Raw genomic sequence first — 26,337 nt, forward strand, 5'->3', positions numbered from 1 at the left:
TATATTGGCTGATATATCACTGTCAGATTTTTTAAAACTCTCAAATATCTGTATCTGTGTTGGTTGAGCTATAATTATTACGTTCCACTTAGCCTCTGATAAAATATATGCAAAACTATTAATCAAAAAATTCTTTCTTCCCGGGCAGTGTGACCCCCACGCAGACAAATAACACCTCCAACACAAAGTCAAAACCTAAATCCCTGGAAGGATCCCTCAGTGTCGCTGTAAGGCAGCCTCTCAGTGTATCAGCTCTGACTGTAAAGTGGAACAGAGCGTCCTCAGGTCCTCATGACAACAGGCTTCATCATCGCCCCGAGGACATCCAGTCACGCCGCCGTCCTGCAGCGAGGACACAAAACAATTTGGAGGACGAAGCTCAGGACCTGCAGGACTCACGTTGACCTCAGCAGGTGTCTCTCTGATCGCTTTCCTAAAAACTGAAACTAGTTGAGACAAAAAAACTCTCACATAGCTGCAGCCGGGTTCATAAAGAGAGAAATTTACTCAAAAAATATTTACAATGTTCTACTTTGTGCTACATTATAAATCAAGAGGTTGTGATATGTAGCACAACAACCTAGCGAAGCTCTATAAACAGATCCACGTTCCTGCACATGCTCAGTGGCGTCTGCCTTACACAGAAATACTCTCCTGAGTCTGAAAACCTCATCGCTGTAATTAGTCTTTGGAGCCGTTTCTAAACAGACTAACGTGACCAAACTCTTCATAATGAAGGAACATGTCACCCAGTGCAGCGGTGTGGTTCACTGATGTGTTTTTAATAGATTTTGGAACAACAACGGAGGTCTACAGCACAGAGGAATAAGATCAGTGGTGGAAAGAAGTACATTTACTCAAGTACTGTACTCATGTACAATTCTGAGGTAATTTACTTGAGTATTTCCATTTGATGCCACTTTATACTTCCACTCCACTACATTTCAGAGGAAAATACTGTACTTTCTACTCAACTGGAGAAAAATTGGTTCGCAAAATTAATTGCATAATTTTTGTAACAAACATCCAAGCATAACAAAGCCCAACTCAAACCCAATATCAGGAAAGTTTACAAAAACTTAAATGACAATATTTTGAATTTGGATTGAAACTAATCTCTAATACTTTTTAGATGCTTACTATTATGTACATAAGACCTTAAATTACATAGTTTGAAGGCTATTGTGGATTTGGGTTTCCAGTGGCTTGTGGTAAAGTGGTAAAGGATCTGAATACTTCTTCCATCACTGCCAAACACTCCCTATCCTCAGCTACAGTCCTGTCAGTCAGTCTAGTTGTAGTTCTGTATAAAGCTTTGTAGTTTGTACACGACTGACTTTGTACAGAAAGAGGAACATGAACACTTCTAATAGCCAGAAACCAGAGGAGAACCAGCTGATCTTCCTTCAGAAGCTGAGCTGCAGCCACCTCACCCCTGAGAAAAAAAGGGTTAATTTAATGACTCCGGCTGAGGACGCATTTTCTGTCGTGACTGCTGAAGTTCTGAAGTGGTGGATGTGTATTTGTGTATTTAGAGTTTAGTTACAGAGATCAAACTGGGCTGTCACAAACACTTAACGAGAAAACACAAAAATCAGAGAAATTGTGGCATCGCTGCAGGCTTCGCTCCACCGGCCACATACAGGAGGCTGCTGCGCTTTCTGCAGTCAGCTCGCATTTACTGCAACACGTCTGTAAACACACATTCAACACACACACACACACACACACTCTCAGAGAGCAGCAGAGGACAAGAACAAAGAACCAGAGAACCAAGATCTAAAGAGAGAACCAGGATGTATAGAGAGAGAACCAGGATCTAAAGAGAGGACAAGAACAGAGAACCAGAGAACCAGAAGACTTATAGAACTAATGTCAAGAGAACCAATGTTTAAAGAAAGAACAACATTGAAGAGAGAGCCACTGCCCAAAGAAGAGAACAACCAATATCATAAAGATCTACAACCAGAACCAATGTCTTAACAGGGAACCAACATCTCCTGATTGAACTAATATCAAGAGAACCAACATCTAACGGAGAACCTACATGTACAGAGAGACTCAGCATCTAGAGAACCGACATTTACAAGAGAACCAGCATCCATCTGAAGACAGAACTGACATCTTGGTAGAGAACATTTACAAATATTGAAAGAACCAATGTCTACAGACAGAACCCACATCCTCTGATAGAACTTACTGTATATCTAAAGAGAACCAACATCTAAAAAGAGAACATATATGTAGAGACAATCAGCATCTAGAGAACCGACATTTACAAAGTGAACAATCATGCAGAACACTGACATATGAAGAGAGAACCAGCATCCAAAGAAAGTCAGAATCACCACCTAAATAGAGAACCGACACGTTCGTGGGTTCTTGTGCTTTCTTACCCGACGATGACAATGACGAAGTCAAGCAAGTTCCAGCCGTTGCGGATGTAGGAGCTGGGGTGCATCACCAGGCCGTAAGCCAGGATCTTCAGGAAGGTTTCCACGGTGAAGATGATGAGGAACACGTACTCCACTTGTTCCTGGAACAGACAGAACACAGAACAGCATCACACACTGAATGTGTAGATGTCAACGACCTGTCAGTGATAAAGATAAAAGAAAGATAAAAGTGAAAATCCTTCACTTTTACTCACAAATTTCAGAATGAAAACTTTTTTTATCAAACTTGTTTTGACTTGAAAGAGCTGCAGAGGTCTGTTAAGCTGGTTAAAGGATCATTCTGGTGATTTTCTATATTTTTCTTCCTGTCAACAAATCTCATGTTTGCAATGAACTGATCTACTAACAAGTATTGTGTGTTTATCAAAGCCTGATATATCTTATTTCTCTGTGTCATAGACTTCCGTCCAGATGGCAGACAGGTTGCTCTGGTTCTGGTTCTAAGCGACTGGTCGTCCTCTGGCTCGTCCCTGCGTCTGTGTGCGCTGCAGACTGGTGTCGGCACATCCACACACACACTCTGAGCTATTCCTTAAAACCCTGATGAAGGCCACAAGCCGAAACATGTCGGTCAACTCATAAAGTTGCTCCTCATACTACAAGTGTTGCTGGAGTTCTCATCTTTCTATTCCTTAAAGTAGCAACGCTACTTGTATAACATATTTTAGTTTAGAAAACATATTCACATTTTTTTTTTTTTAATTCCCGGAAGCGTAGGCCCAGCGGGCCCAACTTGCAACACACTGGTGGAAACCCTGCAAGAGTTCGTCTATGTTATTAACACAACACTGTACAGCTGGGTTGTCAAGGTTAGCTGTACAAAGCTGTGTGCTATTTACAGTAGAGCACTATATATCCGGTATTATGGAATAATTAATTTAAGAAAAATCACCAGTCACACAATAAGCCTTTTAGCTTTTTGGCTCTGCCTGCACATCTCTTCTGACCTGTTATAAATGACTTTTTATATTTTATCTTATTTTGATATTGTGCAAACAAACAAACAAACAAACTAACTAACTAGTCATCCTGTAAAACTCAGCCGGTGATAACCATCACATTACTTTACTTTAATGCTCTCTGAATGAATGAAGCTTTGGATGCTGGTGGACAGATTTTACACAACAAAACAGTGTGTGTGTGTGTGTGTGTGTGTGTGTGTGTGTGTGTGTGTGCGTGTGTGTGGCAGAGATGATGACAGATTGATAATCCCCTCAAATGCTCACAAATTCTCCACAACCACGTTTACCAGGTCTCACACACACACACACACAGACACACACACACACACACACACACACACACACACACTAGCTTAGCATCTCTCTTCAGTCTCAGCATCCTGCACTGAGTTTTGTGTTTTACATATTAAATATACTGTATTTGTACAACAGCATGTACATAATGTATTTATAACATTCTTTTACTGTTATATCTTTGTTTATTTCCATCAGTAGACTGACATACAAATTATTCATACACAAAGATGTAGATTTGGTTTAAGGAGTGGGAGGAATGAAGTCAGAGATTATGAAGCACTAAACCTAAAACCATCTATACTTTAATAAAGACCTGATACTTTATGATTATGTCATGATGTTATAACAAAATGTTTGACAAAAAAAAATCAACCTACAATTTCAAATGTCAACAATGAACCTTTAATCTCGATAAATGAAGTTTTATTTCCATCTTTACTACAAATGTCTGTTACTGCATTATCTTTGACTGATGATCAGTTTGATCCTTTTTTCAGGAGAATTATCTGCAAATAAAAACAGACAAATGATTTTTTACTTTTCTTGAGGTGGAAGGAGTTTTGTGTACTAAACCTTAGCGTCCAAATGAGTCAAATCAAGTAGATACCTTTCAATGTTACAGTCTTTTTAGTGCCAAAGTCTCATTTTACATTAGTAAAAGTTCTGTATTAAATATGTAACTGAAGTAAAAACACTGAAGAATTATCAAGAATATGTACTTTAAGTACAAAAAGTAAAACTGCTGTTATTGTATACAGTATTTTATTGTATTCATCTGCAGTAGTTTTGTATCCCATCACATGACAACAAGAGCAACACACACACACACACACACACACACACATAGCCGTCACTTGAATATAAAGTGACTTCATGGACAGTGTGTACAGTTCAACTGTAACTGACGGTAGAGAGACACCGACGTACAGAGTAGAGAGAGAGCTGAAGCATCAGAGCAGAAACTCTCAGCTGATCACATCTGATCAAAGAGCTGTCAATCATTTACTGCATCACTACATATCAATGACCTCTGACCTTTACAGCAGCAGAGGAGGAGGTGAGAGTCTCATTAGATCCTCGAGGAAAACAATCCAATAAAGTTACTGAATGTTCAGAGAGACAGACATGATGACAGACAGGAGACACAACTGACAGAAAACAACAAGACAACAGAGATCAGTTTCATCTCTGTGTGTTCTGTGAGAGGTCCAGGACAGGGTTAGCCTAGCTTAGCACAACGAAGCAGGGGGAAACATCTAGCCTAGCTTAGCACAAAGAGGCAGGGGGAAACATCTAGCCTAGCTTAGCACAAAGACTGGAAGCAGTGGGAAACTGCTAGCCTAGCTTAGCACAAAGACTGGAAGCAGGGGGAAACTGCTAGCCTAGCTTAGAACAAAGACTGGAAGCAGGGGGAAACTGCTAGCCTAGCTTAGCACAAAGACAGACCACTTCTTCATACATACATTATAATTATGCTTTTTGTTATGTTTGTTATGGAAGAATTATGTAGTGTATTTATTCTCTGTCTTTTTATACCTTAAAAGTGTTTTGTTGGTTTACACCAATGAAAATAGGCTAACCTGAGGCTGAGACGTTAATGCCAGCTGAGTCCATCAACCTCCAACACACAATCTTTATTATCCTAACTCCTCTTCTCATTTAACTCCTCTCCTGATATTTAAACATTTAATGTATTCATCCTTTCATCCAGTCATCACATGTCAATGTTACAATACAGTAACATGTAACACATATGTACAGTTCGCTCCAGTACAGAGCTCACAGACAAGAAAACAACCAGTAATTCTGTGCTGGAGTAAATCTACTTGTCCTCTGGTTTCTCTGTGTCATTTATTTAGAGACAATTTGATTAAATACTATTATTTAGTATTTAGTATAGTTCTTATTTAGGAGCATGCACCATGTGAGAGCAAAATAATATTAAAAATAATATAATAAAGCTCTTAAAACTGAATTTTGACCCACAAAGCATGGTAATACATCTGCAATATTGTACAGAATCCATTTATTCAGTTGTATTTTATTCTGCAAAAACTTAAATAATTATAATTTCATTCAAGTAAATAAAGGTAATGGTACTTGTGTGAAATCTTTAAATCTTTAGTAATAATGAACATGTGAAATGAACAACAATCTAATATATTTATAATGTATAAATATGTAAATATGGATGAAATAGTTGTGCTGTGAGACATTCTGCTGATGATGAGGTACGTCAGAGAAATTATATAATGAGGAAAATCAGATCAATGTTCAAATACAAATAACCAGCGGTGGAAGAAGTACTCAGATCTCAAAAGTACCAATACAGCAACGTAAAAATACTCCATTACAAGTAAAAGTCCTGCATGAAAAGCTGTCAAATAAATGTAGTGGAGTGGAGTACTTAAGTAAAGTACAAGTATCTCAAAATTGTACTTAAGTACAGTACTTAGTTATTTCCCGCCAAATATCTGCAAATAACAGAGAAAATGACTTTATTCTTAATGATTCAGTAACATATTATTGATCCTGATCAATGATATTTAGTCCGATCAGACACTTCAGTCATCTGAACACACCTCTGCAGCTCTCTGACATTTAACTAACAATCAGAACCAGTTTTATCAACAGTATTCTCAAATTTGTTAGTAAAAGTGAAGAATTTGTACTTTTATTTTTCACTCAAGTCAGCTGTTTTACTTTTAGTAGTTTGATAAATACAGACTGAGGTCACAACGCAAACCTGCAGTAGTTAATGTTGATGTTCCTTTAAAATTGTGCAATTTATCAAATTCCATACAAACACAATAAACTACCCTGTACAGTGAGCTGTGTGTTGTGTATTTGTGTAGGAGTATAATAGTGTAGTTGTGGATTTGGACTCACCAGGTCATGATTGGTGGAGTTGGAGTCGTCCTCAGGAAACGGTTTGGAAACTCCCAGAGCGACACAGTTAGCAAAGATGGCTAACAGGATGAAGATATCAAAAGGTCTGAGAGACGTTAAGGAAGCTCAGCAGGGACCAAAATACTCAAACTATGGATGTCTGCTGCACTTTCTTTGAGTCTTCATCTCTGTAATTTATGGCCACATTCAAGAAGTATTTTATTCATCTAGAAGTCCTCTTAAATGGTGCCAAAAGCTCCAGCTCAGAGCTTCCTTGTTTGTTCAGAAAGCTGTCGAACAAATTCAACACAATTTCAACAAAGTAGCAGGAAGTGATGTAAACCTTTAACTTCATGTTTCTGGATTATGGCTGTTTTTTTTATTCTGGAGTTCCTCCTAACCTGAAGATATTAGATCTCTTTACTGAATGGTCATTACATTTTAAATTAGCAGAGCTAACGGCTAACAGCTAACCGTTAGTCAATAAGCTGATTGGTCAGATTAAAGGATACTTCCACTCGACGATAGAGAGCGCTGCTCTTCTGATTGGATTGTTAAGTTTCAGACAGAATAACGCTCTGGGAGCTCGCTGCACCTGATTACTGCCTTGGACCTGAGGAGGAAATGACATCATCATCATCATCATCATCATCATCATCAGAGGTGTGCTGATAATAGAATTTTTACTGTAGACACTAAGACCAGGTGTAACCAATGTCTCACCTGTTTCTTAACGTGCTGTCTCACCTGTTTCTTAACATGCTGTCTCACCTGTTTCTTAACGTGCTGTCTCACCTGTTTCTTAGCATGCTGTCTCACCTGTTTCTTAACGTGCTGTCTCACCTGTTTCTTAACGTGCTGTCTCACCTGTCTCTTATGGTGCTGTCTCACCTGTTTCTTAACGTGCTGTCTCACCTGTTTCTTAACGTGCTGTCTCACCTGTTTCTTAGCGTGCTGTCTCACCTGTTTCTTAACGTGCTGTCTCACCTGTTTCTTAGCGTGCTGTCTCACCTGTTTCTTAACATGCTGTCTCACCTGTCTCTTAACGTGCTGTCTCACCTGTCTCTTATGGTGCTGTCTCACCTGTTTCTTAACGTGCTGTCTCACCTGTTTCTTAACATGCTGTCTCACCTGTCTCTTATGGTGCTGTCTCACCTGTTTCTTAACGTGCTGTCTCACCTGTTTCTTAACGTGCTGTCTCACCTGTCTCTTAGCGTGCTGTCTCACCTGTTTCTTAACGTGCTGTCTCACCTGTTTCTTATGGTGCTGTCTCACCTGTTTCTTAGCGTGCTGTCTCACCTGTTTCTTAACGTGCTGTCTCACCTGTTTCTTAGTGTGCTGTCTCACCTGTTTCTTAACGTGCTGTCTCACCTGTTTCTTAACGTGCTGTCTCACCTGTTTCTTAACGTGCTATCTCACCTGTTTCTTAACGTGCTGTCTCACCTGTTTCTTAACGTGCTGTCTCACCTGTTTCTTATGGTGCTGTCTCACCTGTTTCTTAACGTGCTGTCTCACCTGTTTCTTAGCGTGCTATCTCACCTGTTTCTTAACGTGCTGTCTCACCTGTTTCTTATGGTGCTGTCTCACCTGTTTCTTAACGTGCTGTCTCACCTGTTTCTTAACATGCTGTCTCACCTGTTTCTTAGCGTGCTGTCTCACCTGTTTCTTAACGTGCTGTCTCACCTGTTTCTTAACGTGCTGTCTCACCTGTTTCTTAACGAGCTGTCTCACCTGTTTCTTAACGTGCTGTCTCACCTGTTTCTTAACGTGCTGTCTCACCTGTTTCTTAACGTGCTGTCTCACCTGTTTCTTAGCGTGCTGTCTCACCTGTTTCTTAACGTGCTGTCTCACCTGTTTCTTAACGTGCTGTCTCACCTGTTTCTTAGCGTGCTGTCTCACCTGTTTCTTAACGTGCTGTCTCACCTGTTTCTTAGCGTGCTGTCTCACCTGTTTCTTAGCGTGCTGTCTCACCTGTTTCTTAACGTGCTGTCTCACCTGTTTCTTAACGTGCTGTCTCACCTGTTTCTTATGGTGCTGTCTCACCTGTTTCTTATGGTGCTGTCTCACCTGTTTCTTAACGTGCTGTCTCACCTGTTTCTTAACGTGCTGTCTCACCTGTTTCTTAGCGTGCTGTCTCACCTGTTTCTTAACGAGCTGTCTCACCTGTTTCTTAACGTGCTGTCTCACCTGTTTCTTAACGTGCTGTCTCACCTGTTTCTTAACATGCTGTCTCACCTGTTTCTTATGGTGCTGTCTCACCTGTTTCTTAGCGTGCTGTCTCACCTGTTTCTTAACATGCTGTCTCACCTGTTTCTTAACGTGCTGTCTCACCTGTTTCTTAACGTGCTGTCTCACCTGTCTCTTATGGTGCTGTCTCACCTGTTTCTTAGCATGCTGTCTCACCTGTCTCTTATGGTGCTGTCTCACCTGTCTCTTATGGTGCTGTCTCACCTGTTTCTTAACGTGCTGTCTCACCTGTTTCTTAACGTGCTGTCTCACCTGTTTCTTAACGTGCTATCTCACCTGTTTCTTAGCGTGCTGTCTCACCTGTTTCTTAACGTGCTGTCTCACCTGTTTCTTATGGTGCTGTCTCACCTGTTTCTTAACGTGCTGTCTCACCTGTTTCTTAACATGCTGTCTCACCTGTTTCTTAGCGTGCTGTCTCACCTGTTTCTTAACGTGCTGTCTCACCTGTTTCTTAACGAGCTGTCTCACCTGTTTCTTAACGTGCTGTCTCACCTGTTTCTTAACGTGCTGTCTCACCTGTTTCTTAACGTGCTGTCTCACCTGTTTCTTAACGTGCTGTCTCACCTGTTTCTTAGCGTGCTGTCTCACCTGTTTCTTAGCGTGCTGTCTCACCTGTTTCTTAACGTGCTGTCTCACCTGTTTCTTAACGTGCTGTCTCACCTGTTTCTTATGGTGCTGTCTCACCTGTTTCTTATGGTGCTGTCTCACCTGTTTCTTAACGTGCTGTCTCACCTGTTTCTTAACGTGCTGTCTCACCTGTTTCTTAGCGTGCTGTCTCACCTGTTTCTTAACGAGCTGTCTCACCTGTTTCTTAACGTGCTGTCTCACCTGTTTCTTAACGTGCTGTCTCACCTGTTTCTTAACATGCTGTCTCACCTGTTTCTTATGGTGCTGTCTCACCTGTTTCTTAGCGTGCTGTCTCACCTGTTTCTTAACATGCTGTCTCACCTGTTTCTTAACGTGCTGTCTCACCTGTTTCTTAACGTGCTGTCTCACCTGTCTCTTATGGTGCTGTCTCACCTGTTTCTTAGCATGCTGTCTCACCTGTCTCTTATGGTGCTGTCTCACCTGTCTCTTATGGTGCTGTCTCACCTGTTTCTTAGCATGCTGTCTCACCTGTTTCTTAACGTGCTGTCTCACCTGTTTCTTAACGTGCTGTCTCACCTGTTTCTTAACGTGCTGTCTCACCTGTTTCTTATGGTGCTGTCTCACCTGTTTCTTAACGTGCTGTCTCACCTGTTTCTTAACGTGCTGTCTCACCTGTTTCTTATGGTGCTGTCTCACCTGTTTCTTAACGTGCTGTTTCACCTGTTTCTTAGTGTGCTGTCTCACCTGTTTCTTAGCGTGCTGTCTCACCTGTTTCTTAGTGTGCTGTCTCACCTGTTTCTTAACGTGCTGTCTCACCTGTTTCTTAACGTGCTGTCTCACCTGTTTCTTAACGTGCTGTCTCACCTGTTTCTTAACGTGCTGTCTCACCTGTTTCTTATGGTGCTGTCTCACCTGTTTCTTAACGTGCTGTCTCACCTGTTTCTTAACGTGCTGTCTCACCTGTTTCTTAGCGTGCTGTCTCACCTGTTTCTTAACGTGCTGTCTCACCTGTTTCTTAACGTGCTATCTCACCTGTTTCTTAACGTGCTGTCTCACCTGTTTCTTATGGTGCTGTCTCACCTGTTTCTTAGCGTGCTGTCTCACCTGTTTCTTAACGTGCTGTCTCACCTGTTTCTTAACATGCTGTCTCACCTGTTTCTTAGCGTGCTGTCTCACCTGTTTCTTAACGTGCTGTCTCACCTGTTTCTTAGCGTGCTGTCTCACCTGTTTCTTATGGTGCTGTCTCACCTGTTTCTTATGGTGCTGTCTCACCTGTTTCTTATGGTGCTGTCTCACCTGTTTCTTAGCGTGCTGTCTCACCTGTTTCTTAACGTGCTGTCTCACCTGTTTCTTAACGTGCTGTCTCACCTGTTTCTTAACGTGCTGTCTCACCTGTCTCTTATGGTGCTGTCTCACCTGTTTCTTAGCATGCTGTCTCACCTGTTTCTTAACGTGCTGTCTCACCTGTTTCTTAACGTGCTGTCTCACCTGTTTCTTAACGTGCTGTCTCACCTGTTTCTTAGCGTGCTGTCTCACCTGTTTCTTAACGTGCTGTCTCACCTGTTTCTTAACGTGCTGTCTCACCTGTTTCTTAGCATGCTGTCTCACCTGTTTCTTAACGTGCTGTCTCACCTGTTTCTTAGCGTGCTGTCTCACCTGTTTCTTAGCGTGCTGTCTCACCTGTTTCTTAATGTGCTGTCTCACCTGTTTCTTAACGTGCTGTCTCACCTGTCTCTTATGGTGCTGTCTCACCTGTTTCTTAGCATGCTGTCTCACCTGTTTCTTAACGTGCTGTCTCACCTGTTTCTTAACGTGCTGTCTCACCTGTTTCTTAGCATGCTGTCTCACCTGTTTCTTAACATGCTGTCTCACCTGTCTCTTATGGTGCTGTCTCACCTGTCTCTTATGGTGCTGTCTCACCTGTTTCTTAACGTGCTGTCTCACCTGTCTCTTATGGTGCTGTCTCACCTGTTTCTTAGCATGCTGTCTCACCTGTTTCTTAGCATGCTGTCTCACCTGTTTCTTAACGTGCTGTCTCACCTGTCTCTTATGGTGCTGTCTCACCTGTTTCTTAATGTGCTGTCTCACCTGTCTCTTATGGTGCTGTCTCACCTGTTTCTTAACGTGCTGTCTCACCTGTTTCTTAACGTGCTGTCTCACCTGTCTCTTATGGTGCTGTCTCACCTGTTTCTTAGCGTGCTGTCTCACCTGTTTCTTAACGTGCTGTCTCACCTGTTTCTTAACGTGCTGTCTCACCTGTTTCTTAGTGTGCTGTCTCACCTGTTTCTTAACGTGCTGTCTCACCTGTTTCTTAGTGTGCTGTCTCACCTGTTTCTTAGCGTGCTGTCTCACCTGTTTCTTAACGTGCTGTCTCACCTGTTTCTTAACGTGCTATCTCACCTGTTTCTTAACGTGCTGTCTCACCTGTTTCTTATGGTGCTGTCTCACCTGTTTCTTAGCGTGCTGTCTCACCTGTTTCTTAACGTGCTGTCTCACCTGTTTCTTAACATGCTGTCTCACCTGTTTCTTAGCGTGCTGTCTCACCTGTTTCTTAACGTGCTGTCTCACCTGTTTCTTAGCGTGCTGTCTCACCTGTTTCTTATGGTGCTGTCTCACCTGTTTCTTATGGTGCTGTCTCACCTGTTTCTTATGGTGCTGTCTCACCTGTTTCTTAGCGTGCTGTCTCACCTGTTTCTTAGCGTGCTGTCTCACCTGTTTCTTAGCATGTTGTCCTCTCCTCCTCTGTGTTCCAGTTGAACTGGTGGTCGAGTGCAGCGTGTCAGTTCTCGTCATCCTCACTCCTCCTCTGTCCTCTCCATCCAGCTCCTCATCCCACTCTGCGTCCCTCTCCTCTCCTCCTCCTTCTTCTCCTCCTCCTCCATCCCCCTCTCCTCCCTCCTCCTCTTCCTCACCCTCCCCTCCTCCCTCCTCTCCGTCCACAGCATTGGTATAGCCATTACGACCAGTACCTGGAGACACACAGACAGAGAAGATGCAGTCACTGAAATTATCAAAATCCGTTTCCTAGTTTTCAGCATCATGTTTCCAGTCTCCAGAGAGTAGTTCTGTGTGAGGCAGACAACACTGAGCATGTGCGGGAAACGCAGTTCTGTTCTGTTGCGCGACATATCACAACCTGTTAACTTTGTACTGAAGTGCTTTGAGGAATTTATAATGTAGCACAAAGAAGAAACCGTGTTCCCTGCACATGCTCAGTGGCGTCTACCTTACACAGAACTACTCTCCCGAGACTGAAAATGTGATCGCTGTTATTAGCCTTTGGAGCCGTTTCTAAACAAACTAACAAACTCTTCATAATGCAGGAACATGTCACCCAGTGCAGCGGTGTGACTCACTGATGTGTTTTTAATAGTTTTTGGAACAACAACAGAGGTCTACGGCACCGAGGAATAAGACATATCAGGCTTTGATACACACACAATACTTGTTAGTAGATCAGTTCATTGTTGGTTTGGATCCAAACATGAGATTTGTTGACAAGAAGAAAAATATAGGAAATCGCCAGACTTCTTACAAGAAACACTTGCTTGTAAATTTTATTAAGTTTAAGCATGAAACAGCACATAAAACAATACATGACATCCAAAAGGAAATAGTTTCAGGTTGCTGTTGAGAAAACCCTGAACAACCTGAGTGGGACGAATGATAACATGTGGCAGTGGAGAGACCAACGGGAGGGTTTATCATGAGTTTATCTGTTTCTCAGTGTCACTTCAGACTCCTGACGATCCTCCTTCACTCCTGTGTTTGACCTCCTCATGTTTTCATCAAGGTCAAAGAAGAGGAAGATGAAGAAAGAGGAGGAGGATGGAGAAAATAGAGGAGGAAAACTGAACAGAGAGGAGGAGAGCGAGAGATGTGACAGTTCCAGAGGAGGTGAAAACAGAAATATTGTAGTGAACAGCTGTGACCTAGATCTGTGTGTGTGTGTGTGTGTGTGTGTGTGTGTGTGCATGTGTGTGTGTGTGTGTTTGTGTGTATGTGTGTGTGTGTGTGTGTGTGTGATCTGGGCCGTGATTCATGTGTTAGTACCTGAGGACCCTGAGCACACACACAGAGATAAACCCAGTGATGGACAGCACAGCGAGATTACATGATCTGCTGCCTCTCTCTCTCTCTCTCTCTCTCTCTCTCTCTCTCTCTCTCTCTCTCTCTCTCTTCTCCCCGACCTTCCCTCAGTGATTTCCTAGATTTCCTGTCTTTCCCAGAATGCTTTGCTGTTGTGTCCAGCTGTGAGACAGAGGCGGACTGAAGCCAAGTTTCATCCAAATGTAGCTTCAATCTTAACATGATTCTATTCACTGCTGTTGTGTGAATATCAGGCGATAAACACCTGGTGGCGCTGATTCTCCAGTCGGTGACATTAAACCACATCAGAAGGAGAGGACACGATGAGATTAGGAGAGTCAAAACTCAAACAGCAGATCCCAACATCTTGAGGCTGAGGTACCTAAAAGTGCCAACGACGGCTGCGAGATGCTCCAACTGACTCCCACTCGAAAAGCCTCAGTTGGAGGTTTGACATCACCTGTTGGTTTCATTGGAGCCCAGAGTTGCAGCTTATGGTCGGCGCCATCTTTTCCGTTTGGCGCCAGGACCTTCCAAATAATGAGTGCAGGGTGTTGCCTTTTGCACTCTGGAAACACGCCTCGCTACCTCGGACTGAGGCTAATGCTAGCTTACTGGGAACACCGAGCACTTGGGCTAACGTTAGCTACTTTAGCTAAATTGTGCCAACAGGGCAGGTATCATAATCAAGTAACATTAAACTTAGTGAAATATTGAGACAATAGTCTGACTCAGTGTGAGTCCCAGAGCACATCACACAGCAGACATCAACACAGCAGACATCAAAGCTACTATAAGTCTTCAAATCTTATTAACAGAGCAATAATTTCCAAAATGACCACCAGCACACTTATTAGAGGGCCTGAATTTAGAGATTGAGACCATAATGACTCACTGAGAACGATGATTGACTCAGTGTTTGTAGAGAGAAGTTGAGGCTTTTTGAATGGGAGTCAGTTGGAGTAGCTAGCGGCCGTCGGTGGCACTTTAAGGTACTTCAGCCTCAAAATGTAGTAGCTGCTGTTTGGTTTGAACAAAGTGTTTTCTTAGTGAGTTCTTGAACTCTGAAAGTGTTAAGGGCAGGGGCGTCGGATCCTAAACTCTGACTGTGAGAGAACCAAAAGATCCTGCACACTGTTGATCACTTGCTCACTTTATTGACAACGTTTCGCTGTTCTTAACATTAATGCACATCGTGAATATAGAGAACATTGATTGAACTTAGTTTTAAAAGTCTATGGGCCCTTTTTTCCTGGAGGTGCAATGACCAGTGCAAGCAGTGAATTCTGATTGTTTGGTGTTTTCATGACCTTGAAACGTGCTTTGTCTGTTTGTTGTATTTTAGTGACCAGTGCAGAGCAGACGGTGCAAAGGTGGGAGGTTCATTGAAACGAAGCAGCACAAAGCGAGTTATATTTTAGTTGAAATTTGGTCGTAGACAAAAATAGACGTCTCAGAACCACATCTGTAGAGTAAACTAAATACTTTCTGTATATGTGCTGCAATAACAGATTATTGCTTGAAATATAAATATCAATTAAACACCATCCGACCAAAATTATCACAGAGGATAATATTTTTTTAGCAAAAGTCATGTTTTATTCTTGAAATACATCGTGGTGCAAACGCTGTTGGGTAATATTAATTACTAACAACTATGTGACCATTTATGATGTCAGATACATTAGAATTATGGCTGAAATAGCGTCGGTCCAATGCAATCAGAAAACGGCTTCATGAAATATATTTTTATTTTGTTTTTAATTCTATAACTGATGAGAAAAACCTTCTCTATCTTCCTTTGGCTGCAGATTTGTGGTGAAGTGTTTTCATGCCGTAGCGCTCTGAGGAAAAGCCTTCCGGTTGTTGAGCTGTGAACTGTGATTGGCACATCTGTTTCACAGCTATGAGACCTGCGATGTGACTGGCTGAGAGAGTATTTAATAATCACCACACCCGCAGATCTATACTCACCTTCACTCAGCCCTTTTTGCATGTTGTGCTGCTGAAAACACAAGAATAAAAACAGCAGGTGCGCATGGAGACGTCCAAACACCCTCCACTTTGCACTTGTACTTGTGCGGTTAAATAGGGCACTAAATGGTAAATAAATGGTAAATAGCTCCATTTATATAACCCTGTATACATGACATCTGTCGCTTTGTTTATCTGGTCCCTGTTCAATGAGCACAAACCAAATTTCACCGCGATCCATCCAACATTTGTTGAGATATTTCAGCCTGGAACAAAGAGGTGGACCCACAGACCAACGCTGTCATGCCTGGAGCCGTGCTGTTCGCGTGACTAAAGACTAAAGCTTCCTGAACATGCGCTGTGATGGATGATCTCTCAAAAAACTTTAAAAAAAAATTAAAATAAAAATGGTTGATTTTTTATAAACATTTAAATATATAAACACACAAACACATACAACATATAAACGTCTGTCTGCAATAAATATGCACATTTTAAAAGCAGCAGCGTGGTCCTTTAAAGTGTTTGCTCCTCTGAACTCAGAGCTTCCAGTGTCCCAGCAGGTTTGTCATCCGTCCAATGAGCAGCGGAGGTTTGGACGGAGCAGGTCACATGACTGAAGGTCACGTTGTTTTGGTTCCTGTGGAGGAGCTGGTGGAGCCGCAGGAGCACAAGAATCCCTCTAATTATCCCCGAATTATCCCGATTCAACTGAGATCATCCTGACAACAGCACACATGCGTACACACACACACACACACACACACACACACACACACACATACACAGTGTGTGTGTGTGTGTGTGTTGCAGAGCATCCCATCACTCGCACACAACCCTGCATCCGCCTTGTTAACTTTCTACTTTTCACTGCTTCCTCGCTCTGTGTATGTGTGTTTCTGTGTGTGTGTTTCCCCCTCTCTCTTTCTGTGTGTGTGTGTGTGTGTGTGTGTGTGTGTTTCCCCCTCTCTCTTTCTCTGTGTGTGTGTGTGTGTGTGTGTGTGTGTGTGTGTGTGTGTGTGTCTGTCATGCTGCCCTCCAGCCTGGTCCAGCTGGGTAGGTCATCAGTTCATTTAGTGAATGTTGGGGCAGTTTTCTTCTTCTTCACTGCTCAGTTTACAGACTCACAGTACAGCAGCAGCAGCAGCATCAGTGGGACTCTCAGTACAATCTGATCAATAGTAGATTTTACGCCACGTTAACGCCGCATCGGAACATTTGGGAAGGACGGGAAAGATTCCCATGTTAAGGACTTGGTCGTTTGAGGGTTTAAAACACTGTACATTGATAAAATTACATTATAACCATTAAATTTGGGTTTAATTACATTGACTTTGGCTGACATGAGGTGTCCATGTTTATTTGTTCTTCAGCCACTTCTGTATTATTTACTTTATTTTATTGACTTATTTTATTGTATTTGTGTTGTAAAATGTATTTTCGTTATTTACAAGTCAGAAACTCATAATTATGTTAACTCTTTTTTTTTAATATATATACTTTATTTTATTGTCATCATGGCATTTCATACATTTTACTTATGTTATGTAGCCCATGTAATGATGACAATACATTTTTTTAACGACATACATAAATAATGTGTGTGGGTGTGTCACCCAGTGATACATCATACAATAAATTATACAATAAATTAAAATAATAAATTAATAAATAATGACAATGTTACAGTACTGACTTTGATTATACAATGTTTAAGTAATTTTGAATTAATAGAAAAAATGTCTTTGATCTCATTTCATATCTGAGAATTGTAATTACGTTAACTCCGATATGAACGCGGCATTACAGTCACACTCATAGGTGTCGTATCTGTTCAAATATTTAAGACTGATTGGCTTTAAAAACTGTTAAATTCTATTTTCATAATAAGACTTTTTAATTATCCATAATAATGTAATTTAGAAACAACAGTGTCTTCTTTTTTGGTTTTATTTGTATTTAACTCTTCCTGCTACACACAATTAAAATTTGTGACATCACTCTGATGTAAAGTTAAAACAATACTCTGCATAATCAGCCGCGCAACGCAGAAGCTCAGGAACTTTTTTAGCTTATGCTGCTGACGAGCAATTCTGTGAAGTAAATAGACGCCATCTTTTAGTCTGATATCCAGTTCCTATAATGAGACAAACAACACAACAGGTCGTATGTCAGTCGATCACAAACAACGTATAGTAACGTTTGAGTGACAGATGCCATCTAGTGGTCGTAGTAAGTGTGAGGTGGAGCAGTGGTGCAGCTCGGATGACGTATATATATGTGGACAGATTTCCTCATTCAGAGGAGGATGGATGGAGGCTTTAACCCGACAGTGGACTTTGTCTGTTTGTTTCCTGTTTCCAACGACGAGTCCAGACAGATTTTTAAAAACCGTAACTACGATCGTCCCCTAACTTTAACTCCATGGTTATTATGAAGATGAAGGCGGCCTAATGTAGTAACTTTAATCCACACTACATGTGAAAAATTAGAAAATGCTCCTATGTGTCATTCTGGAGTGATTGAAGGAGTTATGATAAATCATACTTTGAAGCTCCTTTGATTAGATAATTTTAATATAGTGGTTAATAACTCTGACTGTCTGCTTCAGTCACCAGTCATAACACTGGACTGGAGCTGCTGAGACATAAAAGTCAGAAACAAAATGCAGGAGAGACCTGAAGGACAAACAGAAATAACAGACTGTTGCTTCCTGCTCTTCAGTCTGGTGTTGTGTTGCTGAGCAGAAAGCTCAGCTAAACTCACTCTGTAACATTTAAACTGCGTCACTCTGTGTGATCAAACACAGCTGCACATTTTAAACCTGCTTTTCTCAGACATTCAATTTCAGACTCACTTTCCTGCCACAGCAGATATTTGAATTTCCATTTCTTCCTCTCATAAAATACATATTACACGGGACCAAACACACAATTTTGAGCAGTGCCGAATCTTTTCCATTTTACCAGCTCAACATCTCAGTGTAGTCCTTCAGTAAATACGGAGAAACACAGTTTGGCTGTTTTACACCTGAAAAGGAGCCACAGATCACCAGAACACCAGTTATTAGACCGATCCGCTGGAATGAGCAGAGAAACGCCTCAGCAACAAACCATAAATGCACTTTTTGCTTCTTCCAGCTTTGATTAAAATCTCTTTACTTTATACTGAGAGATTTAAACTGATGAATAGAACTGACCAAAGACATGAACTTCAACTCTACTGGATTAATAAAGATTTAAACATGATGTAAATCCATATTAATCCAACAGAATGATACAACTGAAGAGTTATTTCTTATTATTGTCTTATTTATTGAAATATATTGTGACTGTTTTATAATAATTTATATCAAATTAAGTGAATATCACTCAACTGTGATATAATTTTTTGCTTTATTTTGTTAAACTCAACCTGCAGAGAGATGATTCATCCCACTCGGTGTTCAGTAAGATTAGTTATCATCATGTCCTGATGCAGAACACCTGTTTAAAACACCTGGTGATGCGTTCACTGACACTCCAACATCTGAGATTTGAGAGTAAGCAGCTGAACCTTTTAAAGGCAAAAAAACACCAAAACATTATTCTTTTCACTGTTTGATGATAGTTTGTTAGAAAGGATCAATAAATGAATCTGATCGATCTGAACAGAATATTGTCAGTGTCTCAGTTTAAGGTCACTTTGGGGTTTTAACAGAGTTGGAATAAGCCTCATTTAATGGCTGGAACAAAAGGAGGGATTAACTCTGCTGCCACGGTAACCAATGATGTCAGGTCTCGTGCTTTAATGCTCATTTCCATGACAACGCTATCAGAGGGTCCGCGGGGGCCATCTTAATTCTGAGAGCAGGAAGTCTGATCCTCTTGTCAGGATCAGGAGGATTAATTGAGTCACACTTTATATGATGGAGGTTGTGACCTCAGATGGCCCATTAAAGGTCAAACATCACTGTTACCTGTTTCCTGTTCAGCTGAGGTCGAACTGAGACCCAAAACATTAGAGAGTCTTTGAACATTCAGGACACTCATTTCCTGATAAAAGATCCATCTGAGAAGTTTCTACATGTTTCCCAAAATCAGAACAATAGAGTGGGTTCACATTAAGAGCTTAACATCAGCTGCTGTCTGAGGTGAAGAAGACGATGATGAATACACAAGTAACTCTGCCTATTCAACTGTCCGTAAGCCATGCTGCATATTAAAAATACATTACAAAATGTCAACATGTTTTTAAATGTATTGTTAATGGTTTTATATTATTAGAATGAAGAAAAAAGATCTTTGGAAAAATATGAGAAATGCTCCTTTTTTGCGTGTTGGTGTCCGAGGTAGATTGACAGCGGCTGGGGAGGCGTGTCTGTGTCTGGGGTTGATTGACAGCGGCTGGGGAGGTGTGTCTGTGTCTGGGGTTGATTGACAGCGGCTGGGGAGGCGTGTCGGTGTCTGGGGTTGATTGACAGCGGCTGGGGAGGCGTGTCAGTGTCTGAGGTTGATTGACAGCGGCTGGGAAGGCGTGTCGGTGTCTGAGGTTGATTGACAGCGGCTGGGGAGGCGTGTCGGTGTCTGGGGTTGATTGACAGCGGCTGGGGAGGCGTGTCGGTGTCTGTGTTTGATTGACAGCGGCTGGGGAGGCGTGTCAGTGTCTGAGGTTGATTGACAGCGGCTGGGAAGGCGTGTCGGTGTCTGAGGTTGATTGACAGCGGCTGGGGAGGCGTGTCGGTGTCTGGGGTTGATTGACAGCGGCTGGGGAGGCGTGTCGGTGTCTGTGTTTGATTGACAGCGGCTGGGGAGGCGTGTCGGTGTCTGAGGTTGATTGACAGTGGCTGGGAAGGCGTGTCGGTGTCTGTGTTTGATTGACAGCTGGTAGGCTACCAGTGTTACACCGTATTAACGGAGACAAAGTGAACAAACTGCTGTAGCTACAAGTCATGGACAGACAGTGTGTCGCTAACAGGGATTTTGAAGAGCAACGAACAAACCAGCATCTAAAGTGACATTTACAAGTATGTTTACATGCTGTTTAATGTGCCGCAGCTGAGCAGCTATTTGGCTATCTAGCCTGCTAACTGACATTAACAGTACATTTTTTCCTGGTGAATGTTTGTTTGGTGGCTCGTTCAACAAACTAAGCTGCAGGACGACGTGTGTTCATGTTTGTAAGTTAGATAAGAAGGAGACTTTAGCAGGAAAGCTAAAGTGGGTTGTTGTTCAGAGTCTGTGACTCTTGTGTTGTGTAGCAGGATGCTATCAGGCTCAGTGTGACCGTCTGCTCTGCCTGTGATAGAATGACACGTCATCACTTTATGCAATATTTGATTTGCTGTATGGAGATAAGGCCTGGAAACTTCTGGTTTCTGATTTTCTCTCAAAGGAGAAGACAGCAGGTGATTTAGAGAGCAGATATAATACTGTAGACAGAAACATGACATTTAATTTCATTTTGAAATTTAGATGTTATTCTGAAGATCATGTTCAACTGAAAATAAATTCATGAATTTGAACGTCATCTATTGCGAAAGTCATTCTGTCAACAGGCCTGCTGTATGTAAGTGTGTTGAAAACAACACACACATGTACCATAAATAAAAAGAAAGCTAATAATATCCCATCAGGGAAGTTTCAGCCAGAAGATATGAAGATGTGAGGAGAGAGCAAGGAGATGACGACCACAAACACTGACTGATTTAAACACTATCACGCATATGGGCAATTCATTTCAGATCAACATATAGTTCATATAAATTACTGAGTTTAAAAGAATGTAACAGCCATTTAAAATGACTACTGTTGGTGTTTAGTAGCCTGATAACAGAGGGAATGAAGGACTTAAAGTAGCAGTTTGTTCTCCTAAAGAGCACATTATAACAGGGGCCTGAGGGCATTACAATGAATTCACTGGACAGAACATGGTCAGATTGGCTGATAATTCTTTGTGCTTTCTGGGCCACCTGTGTCTCCCAGAGGGAGCACAAGTCTCTTTGCTGGGCTCCAATTATCTTGGAGCAGACTTTCACAATACAATGTAGGCTATTCTTATCCTTCACAGACAACCCATTAAACCAGCAAATAAAGGAGAAAGTTAGAAGACTTTCAATGTGTTTACATTGAACTTGAGTTGAGAGTTGAACACTGTTCCTAGATACTTATGTTTTGACAATTTGAATATCCTCGTCATGTATAATGCTAGCTTTAGGTTTGTCACTATTCTGCCTGAAATCAATGAATTAGTAAGTTACTTAGTTTTTGATACGTTACGGTCAAGGAAGTTATCATCACACCGTTTAACAAAGGTAGAAAGGGCACAACCATGATCTGACTCTGAGCAGACAATAGGGCGGTGTCATCAGAGAATTTCACTAGATAGCTGGCCTCTTGAGAATTCCTGCAGCTGTCTGTATATGTAATAAAAACCAGGGGGGACAGAGCACAATGTTGGGGTGAGCCCTTGCTTTGAGACCTTGGTGTTGGACATACATCTATTCACTAAAACCTGCTGGATTCTGTCAATTCTATCAAAAGCTTATCAGGTAATTGAAAAAAAGGAGCAAGTCGCTCAATCAAAACACGATGCTGCATTTTATTAAAAGTGGAAAGAAATCAGCGAATAAAAGTCTCACATGAGATTATTTTCACTATCGAGAATGAAGAGTTTTGCTCCACACCTTTACCAGCTTGCTAAGCAAACTGCAAGGGGTCTAATTTGCCATCAACGAGGGAGACAACCATATCTTTCAAAATCTTCTCAAGATTTTTCTTGACAAGGGATGTAAGTGCAACAGGTCTAACCTCATTGAGTTCCTTGAGATTTTTTTTATTTTGGGATGATATTATAGTGGATGTTTTCCAGATTGTAGGTATCTGGCCAAGTTCGGCACACATCTGGAAGAGTTAAGTGAAGACCCAACTAAGCTGGTCAGCACGATAGCGTAAAGTCTGCTCATAGATGTCATCAGGACTATCAGCCTTCCTTATGTTTACCCTTTGAAACAGGGCTGTGACACATTCCTGAGGTATTGCAATATCATTCTGAGGTACAAGAGACCCTCTAAGCATGGAAACATTTTCAGAGAACTCAGACCTTTCGATGGGAATCATCCACCCAATTTACACTGATGGATTGTTTAGTCTCATTTGCACATTGATTAATGAAGGCCATTGTTTTAATCCCTTGCCAGGCTCCTCTAAGATCACCACTGCTAAATTGCATTTCTATCTTTTCCCTATACTTCATGTCAGCCTTCCTTATTTCATTACGCACTTCTCTGGAGACCTTTTTCTCCAGAGGATCACCAGTATAATAGGTCTGTTGATTTAAACTCTTTTGTTACCCAAGGCTTGTTACTTGGATAAGTAGCAACCTTTTTAGTTGGGATGACTGAGTCGACACAGAATGTATGTTGAGACAGTGTCAGATAGTTCATTAATGTCATCACAAGCATCATAAAAACATTGCCAATCTGTGCAGTCAAAGCACGCTTGAAGAGAGGAAACACTGTCCTCCGACAAACTCTTCACTGTTCTCTCCACACATTCGAGGCGCTTTAAGGTTCGTATGTAGGCATAAGATACACACTACTGTGATAGGACGCACCAAAGGAGGGCATGGGCGAAGATTTGTAAGCACCTCCCACTGAACCATAACAAAGGTCGATCGTAGAGTTCTTCTGTGTTGTGGCAGAAGTAACATACTGTTCATACATCCTCAAAGTCTTGTTTAACTGACAGTGATTAAAAGGGTAAATTTAGGGGCATCCGGACAGATTGAGTCTAGCCTACGCTTTACGTTAGCAATAAGCTGTGCAGCTGCAGATGCATTAGCTCATGGATGTAAACAATCGTGAAAAACAGCTGTTGGAATTCGCGAGGCTAATAGTACGAGCGGAGTGAGACTGTCAACAATCTGACGTCTGGGATACATATCCTCTCCTGGAGGAAGCACATGGCCCCTCCACGTCACTTGTTGGTAATCGTTGGTGACCGGTCTGGTCCAAATGGGCTACCAAATCTGCTTATTGACAGGTCTTCATCCGGTCTGATTAGCTGAACCATCTTTCGGTAAAAGCAAGACGACAGGTTTCCTTCACTTCACGTTTGAATCATGGCCCACACTTCCAGCTCATCTAACTTGTTGCAGATCGACTTCATGTTAGAGAGAAGGACTGTTGGTCATGCAGGAAGCTTGTGGTGGTCTCTGAGACCCATACTCCTAAGTCTCAAGTCTAGCACAACGCTATTCGTTGAAGACTGTAGGGATAGGAGAAGGTCACGACTGAGGGTGATTCTCCTGTGGATAACGTCATGTCTGATCTCCTGGCAGGTGTAAAAACAAGTGCGAATAACTCCGCAAACTTCCACGTAGTCCGTATATCTCTGACGTATAACTTCACACACACAAGATTTTCGCAAGTAGGATGGACTTTAAAGACAATTAAAACAATTAAACAGGACAGGAAGGCTACTCAAGACGCACCATGAAGCGCCCTGGAACTGAACGTTAGCATACTAACATGCTAAACTAACATGGTAAACATGGTAAACATTATACCTGCTAAACATCACCTTAATAGCATCGTTGTTGTCGATCAATCAATGAATCAAGAAAATCATCAGCACATTAATCCGTGTTCAACATTAAGACTAGAAATACGTTTTTTTAAATAAAAAGGACAACATGACATGTTATAGATACTGCAGAGATAGACAACAGGGTTACAACTAATGATTCTTTCATGATCAATTAGTCTGACGATTATTTTGTCAATTAATCGATTAATCGTGTGGTCTTTAATACCGTCTACAGATGTTTGTTTTTGTCTGATCAACAGTCGAAAACTCAGTTTAATATCATGTATGATGAAGAGAAGCATCAAATAATGTCATTTGAAGAGTTGAAAACAGATCATTTTTGTCATTTTTGTTTTAAAAAAAATCGATTATTGATTAATTTTCTGTCAATCAGCCAATTGTTGCAGCTCAACTTTGCAACAGTCTCTTTCAGTTTATTTTAAAACCGTCATCAGGAGCAGACAGAGGTGGAAACAACAACTAACAAACACCAGGTGTGTCGATCAGTTGCATCAAGGCCTAAACTGAACATCAACACCCAAAACCTTCAACATCATGTCAACAACTTCAGCTCCTGTTCAGAGGTTTATATCTGTCTCCATATTTACCTTATATTTTATTTATTTACAGTGTAAATAATAATTCATGTAGCTGATATGATTTATATTTATTTGCACCTCCTGACAGTGCTGTGTGTGTTTGTATGTTGTTCTAAGTATAATATATAACTGTGTTTGCAGCCACAACTAATAATTATTTTCAGAAAATGGTGAAAAATGTAGATGAGTGTTTCCCAAAACCCACAGTGACGTCTTCTTTTATCCAAACCAACATCCCACAACCAAAAAATATTCAGTTTACTGACATAAAGAAGCAAACAAACCAGAAAATATTCACATTTGAGAAGCTGGAATCTTTGAAAAAGAAAATTTGGACATTTTCTTCTTAAAAAATGACTCAAAATCATTCATCAATTCTCAAAATTGGTGATTAATTTAATAGTTGGCAACTACTCGATCAATAATCTAATCTAGCTGTGTGTGTATGAGGAGTTTCAGCATTTAACAGCCGATTGTTACTGTGACTAAACTGTATGTTTAGCTACTAACAATTATTCTTATTATTTATTAATCTTAGAATTATTTAATCAATTAACTAATTAATCATTTAGGCCATATAATAACAGAAAAATGTCAGTTTCAGAGTCGAAAGGGCCCCCCCACCCCCACCCCCTCCCAAATAAATATTCAGTTTAAGATGATATAAAACAGGAAATCTTTTGCACTTGAGAAGTTTTTCGTTGATCGATCATCAAAATAGGTGTCAGATAATATTCCGTCAATCGATTAATTAAATAATGGACTCATTTCTTCAGTTTTAGAACATGTGAAGCTGCGAATCAGACACAGTTTTTGCTTCATAAATAAATAAAAAAAACAGATTTCAGCAGCGACATTCTTCATTTTCAATAAATGACTGTAAATATATTTCAGATGATCAATAATCTAATCAAATCTAAACTTTTACTGTAAAAATCACGATATTCATCTTTACTCAGTGTCTTCTTACTTTTGCGGCTCTCCTCGTACATCTCCGCTGCTTTTTCTCTCTCAGCTGCAAACACCGATAATCATGTTTCATCGATCGATCCGCAGTTTGATCAGTTTCCGCTGGATTTGATCCTCATCCTTCTTCTTCTGCTTCACGCACGCAAACAACTTCTCCGCATTTTAACCCGCGATCACTGTGCGATAAATTCAAATTAATCCACTTTTTTTTTCTTCTTCTGCTGCAGCTGCCGATCGATTATCGATTCATCAATATAATCGTTTACATCAACAACAACAACAAAAAAAAAAGTGGGAAGAAAGAGAATAAATCCAGAGAGGAGACAAATTCAGCTTCTTTTTCAGCTTCGGTTCACTAATCTGACTCTCTCTCCATCTATCTGTCCATCTCTCTCTCTCTCTTTCTCCCAGTTGGGGATTAAACTGAAAAAAAAAAAAGCTCCGCGAGTTAAAGGGGAGGGCAGCTGGAAGCCAGTTAAAGGCGCAGAGAATAAAAATCTGACTACATGTTTGATTATTATGGACAGATTAAAAAACAGAAGAAAAAAAAACTATAATGGTGAAAACAGAACGAAATAAAGATTTGGAGTAATTTATTACCTACAGAGACAATAAAAACAGGCTCAAATATATAATTTTCTCTGATTTGTGAAATTATTATTCTGTTTTCTCATCATCACGAGGTCATAAAGAGATCTAA

The 26,337-nt window shown here is 41.0% G+C and overlaps 1 protein-coding gene across 1 annotated transcript in view; it reads right to left on the reverse strand.

Moving 5' to 3' along the window:
- Positions 1-25,993, reverse strand: part of cacna1fb (calcium channel, voltage-dependent, L type, alpha 1F subunit) — a 64,428-nt gene extending 38,435 nt beyond the window's left edge. Inside the window, exons 1-5 of the mRNA XM_044350606.1 lie at positions 25,639-25,993; positions 12,152-12,408; positions 7,117-7,217; positions 6,605-6,710; positions 2,397-2,536 (exon numbers count right to left, since the gene is read on the reverse strand). Of these exons, the coding sequence (XP_044206541.1) occupies positions 2,397-2,536; positions 6,605-6,710; positions 7,117-7,217; positions 12,152-12,408; positions 25,639-25,660 (626 nt within the window). The 5' untranslated portion in view covers positions 25,661-25,993. The remainder of the gene's footprint in view (positions 1-2,396; positions 2,537-6,604; positions 6,711-7,116; positions 7,218-12,151; positions 12,409-25,638) is intronic.
- Between the last annotated feature and the right edge of the window lie 344 nt (positions 25,994-26,337).

Source organism: Thunnus albacares, chromosome 5, assembly GCF_914725855.1.
Source record: "Thunnus albacares chromosome 5, fThuAlb1.1, whole genome shotgun sequence".
Classification (NCBI taxonomy): domain Eukaryota; kingdom Metazoa; phylum Chordata; class Actinopteri; order Scombriformes; family Scombridae; genus Thunnus; species Thunnus albacares.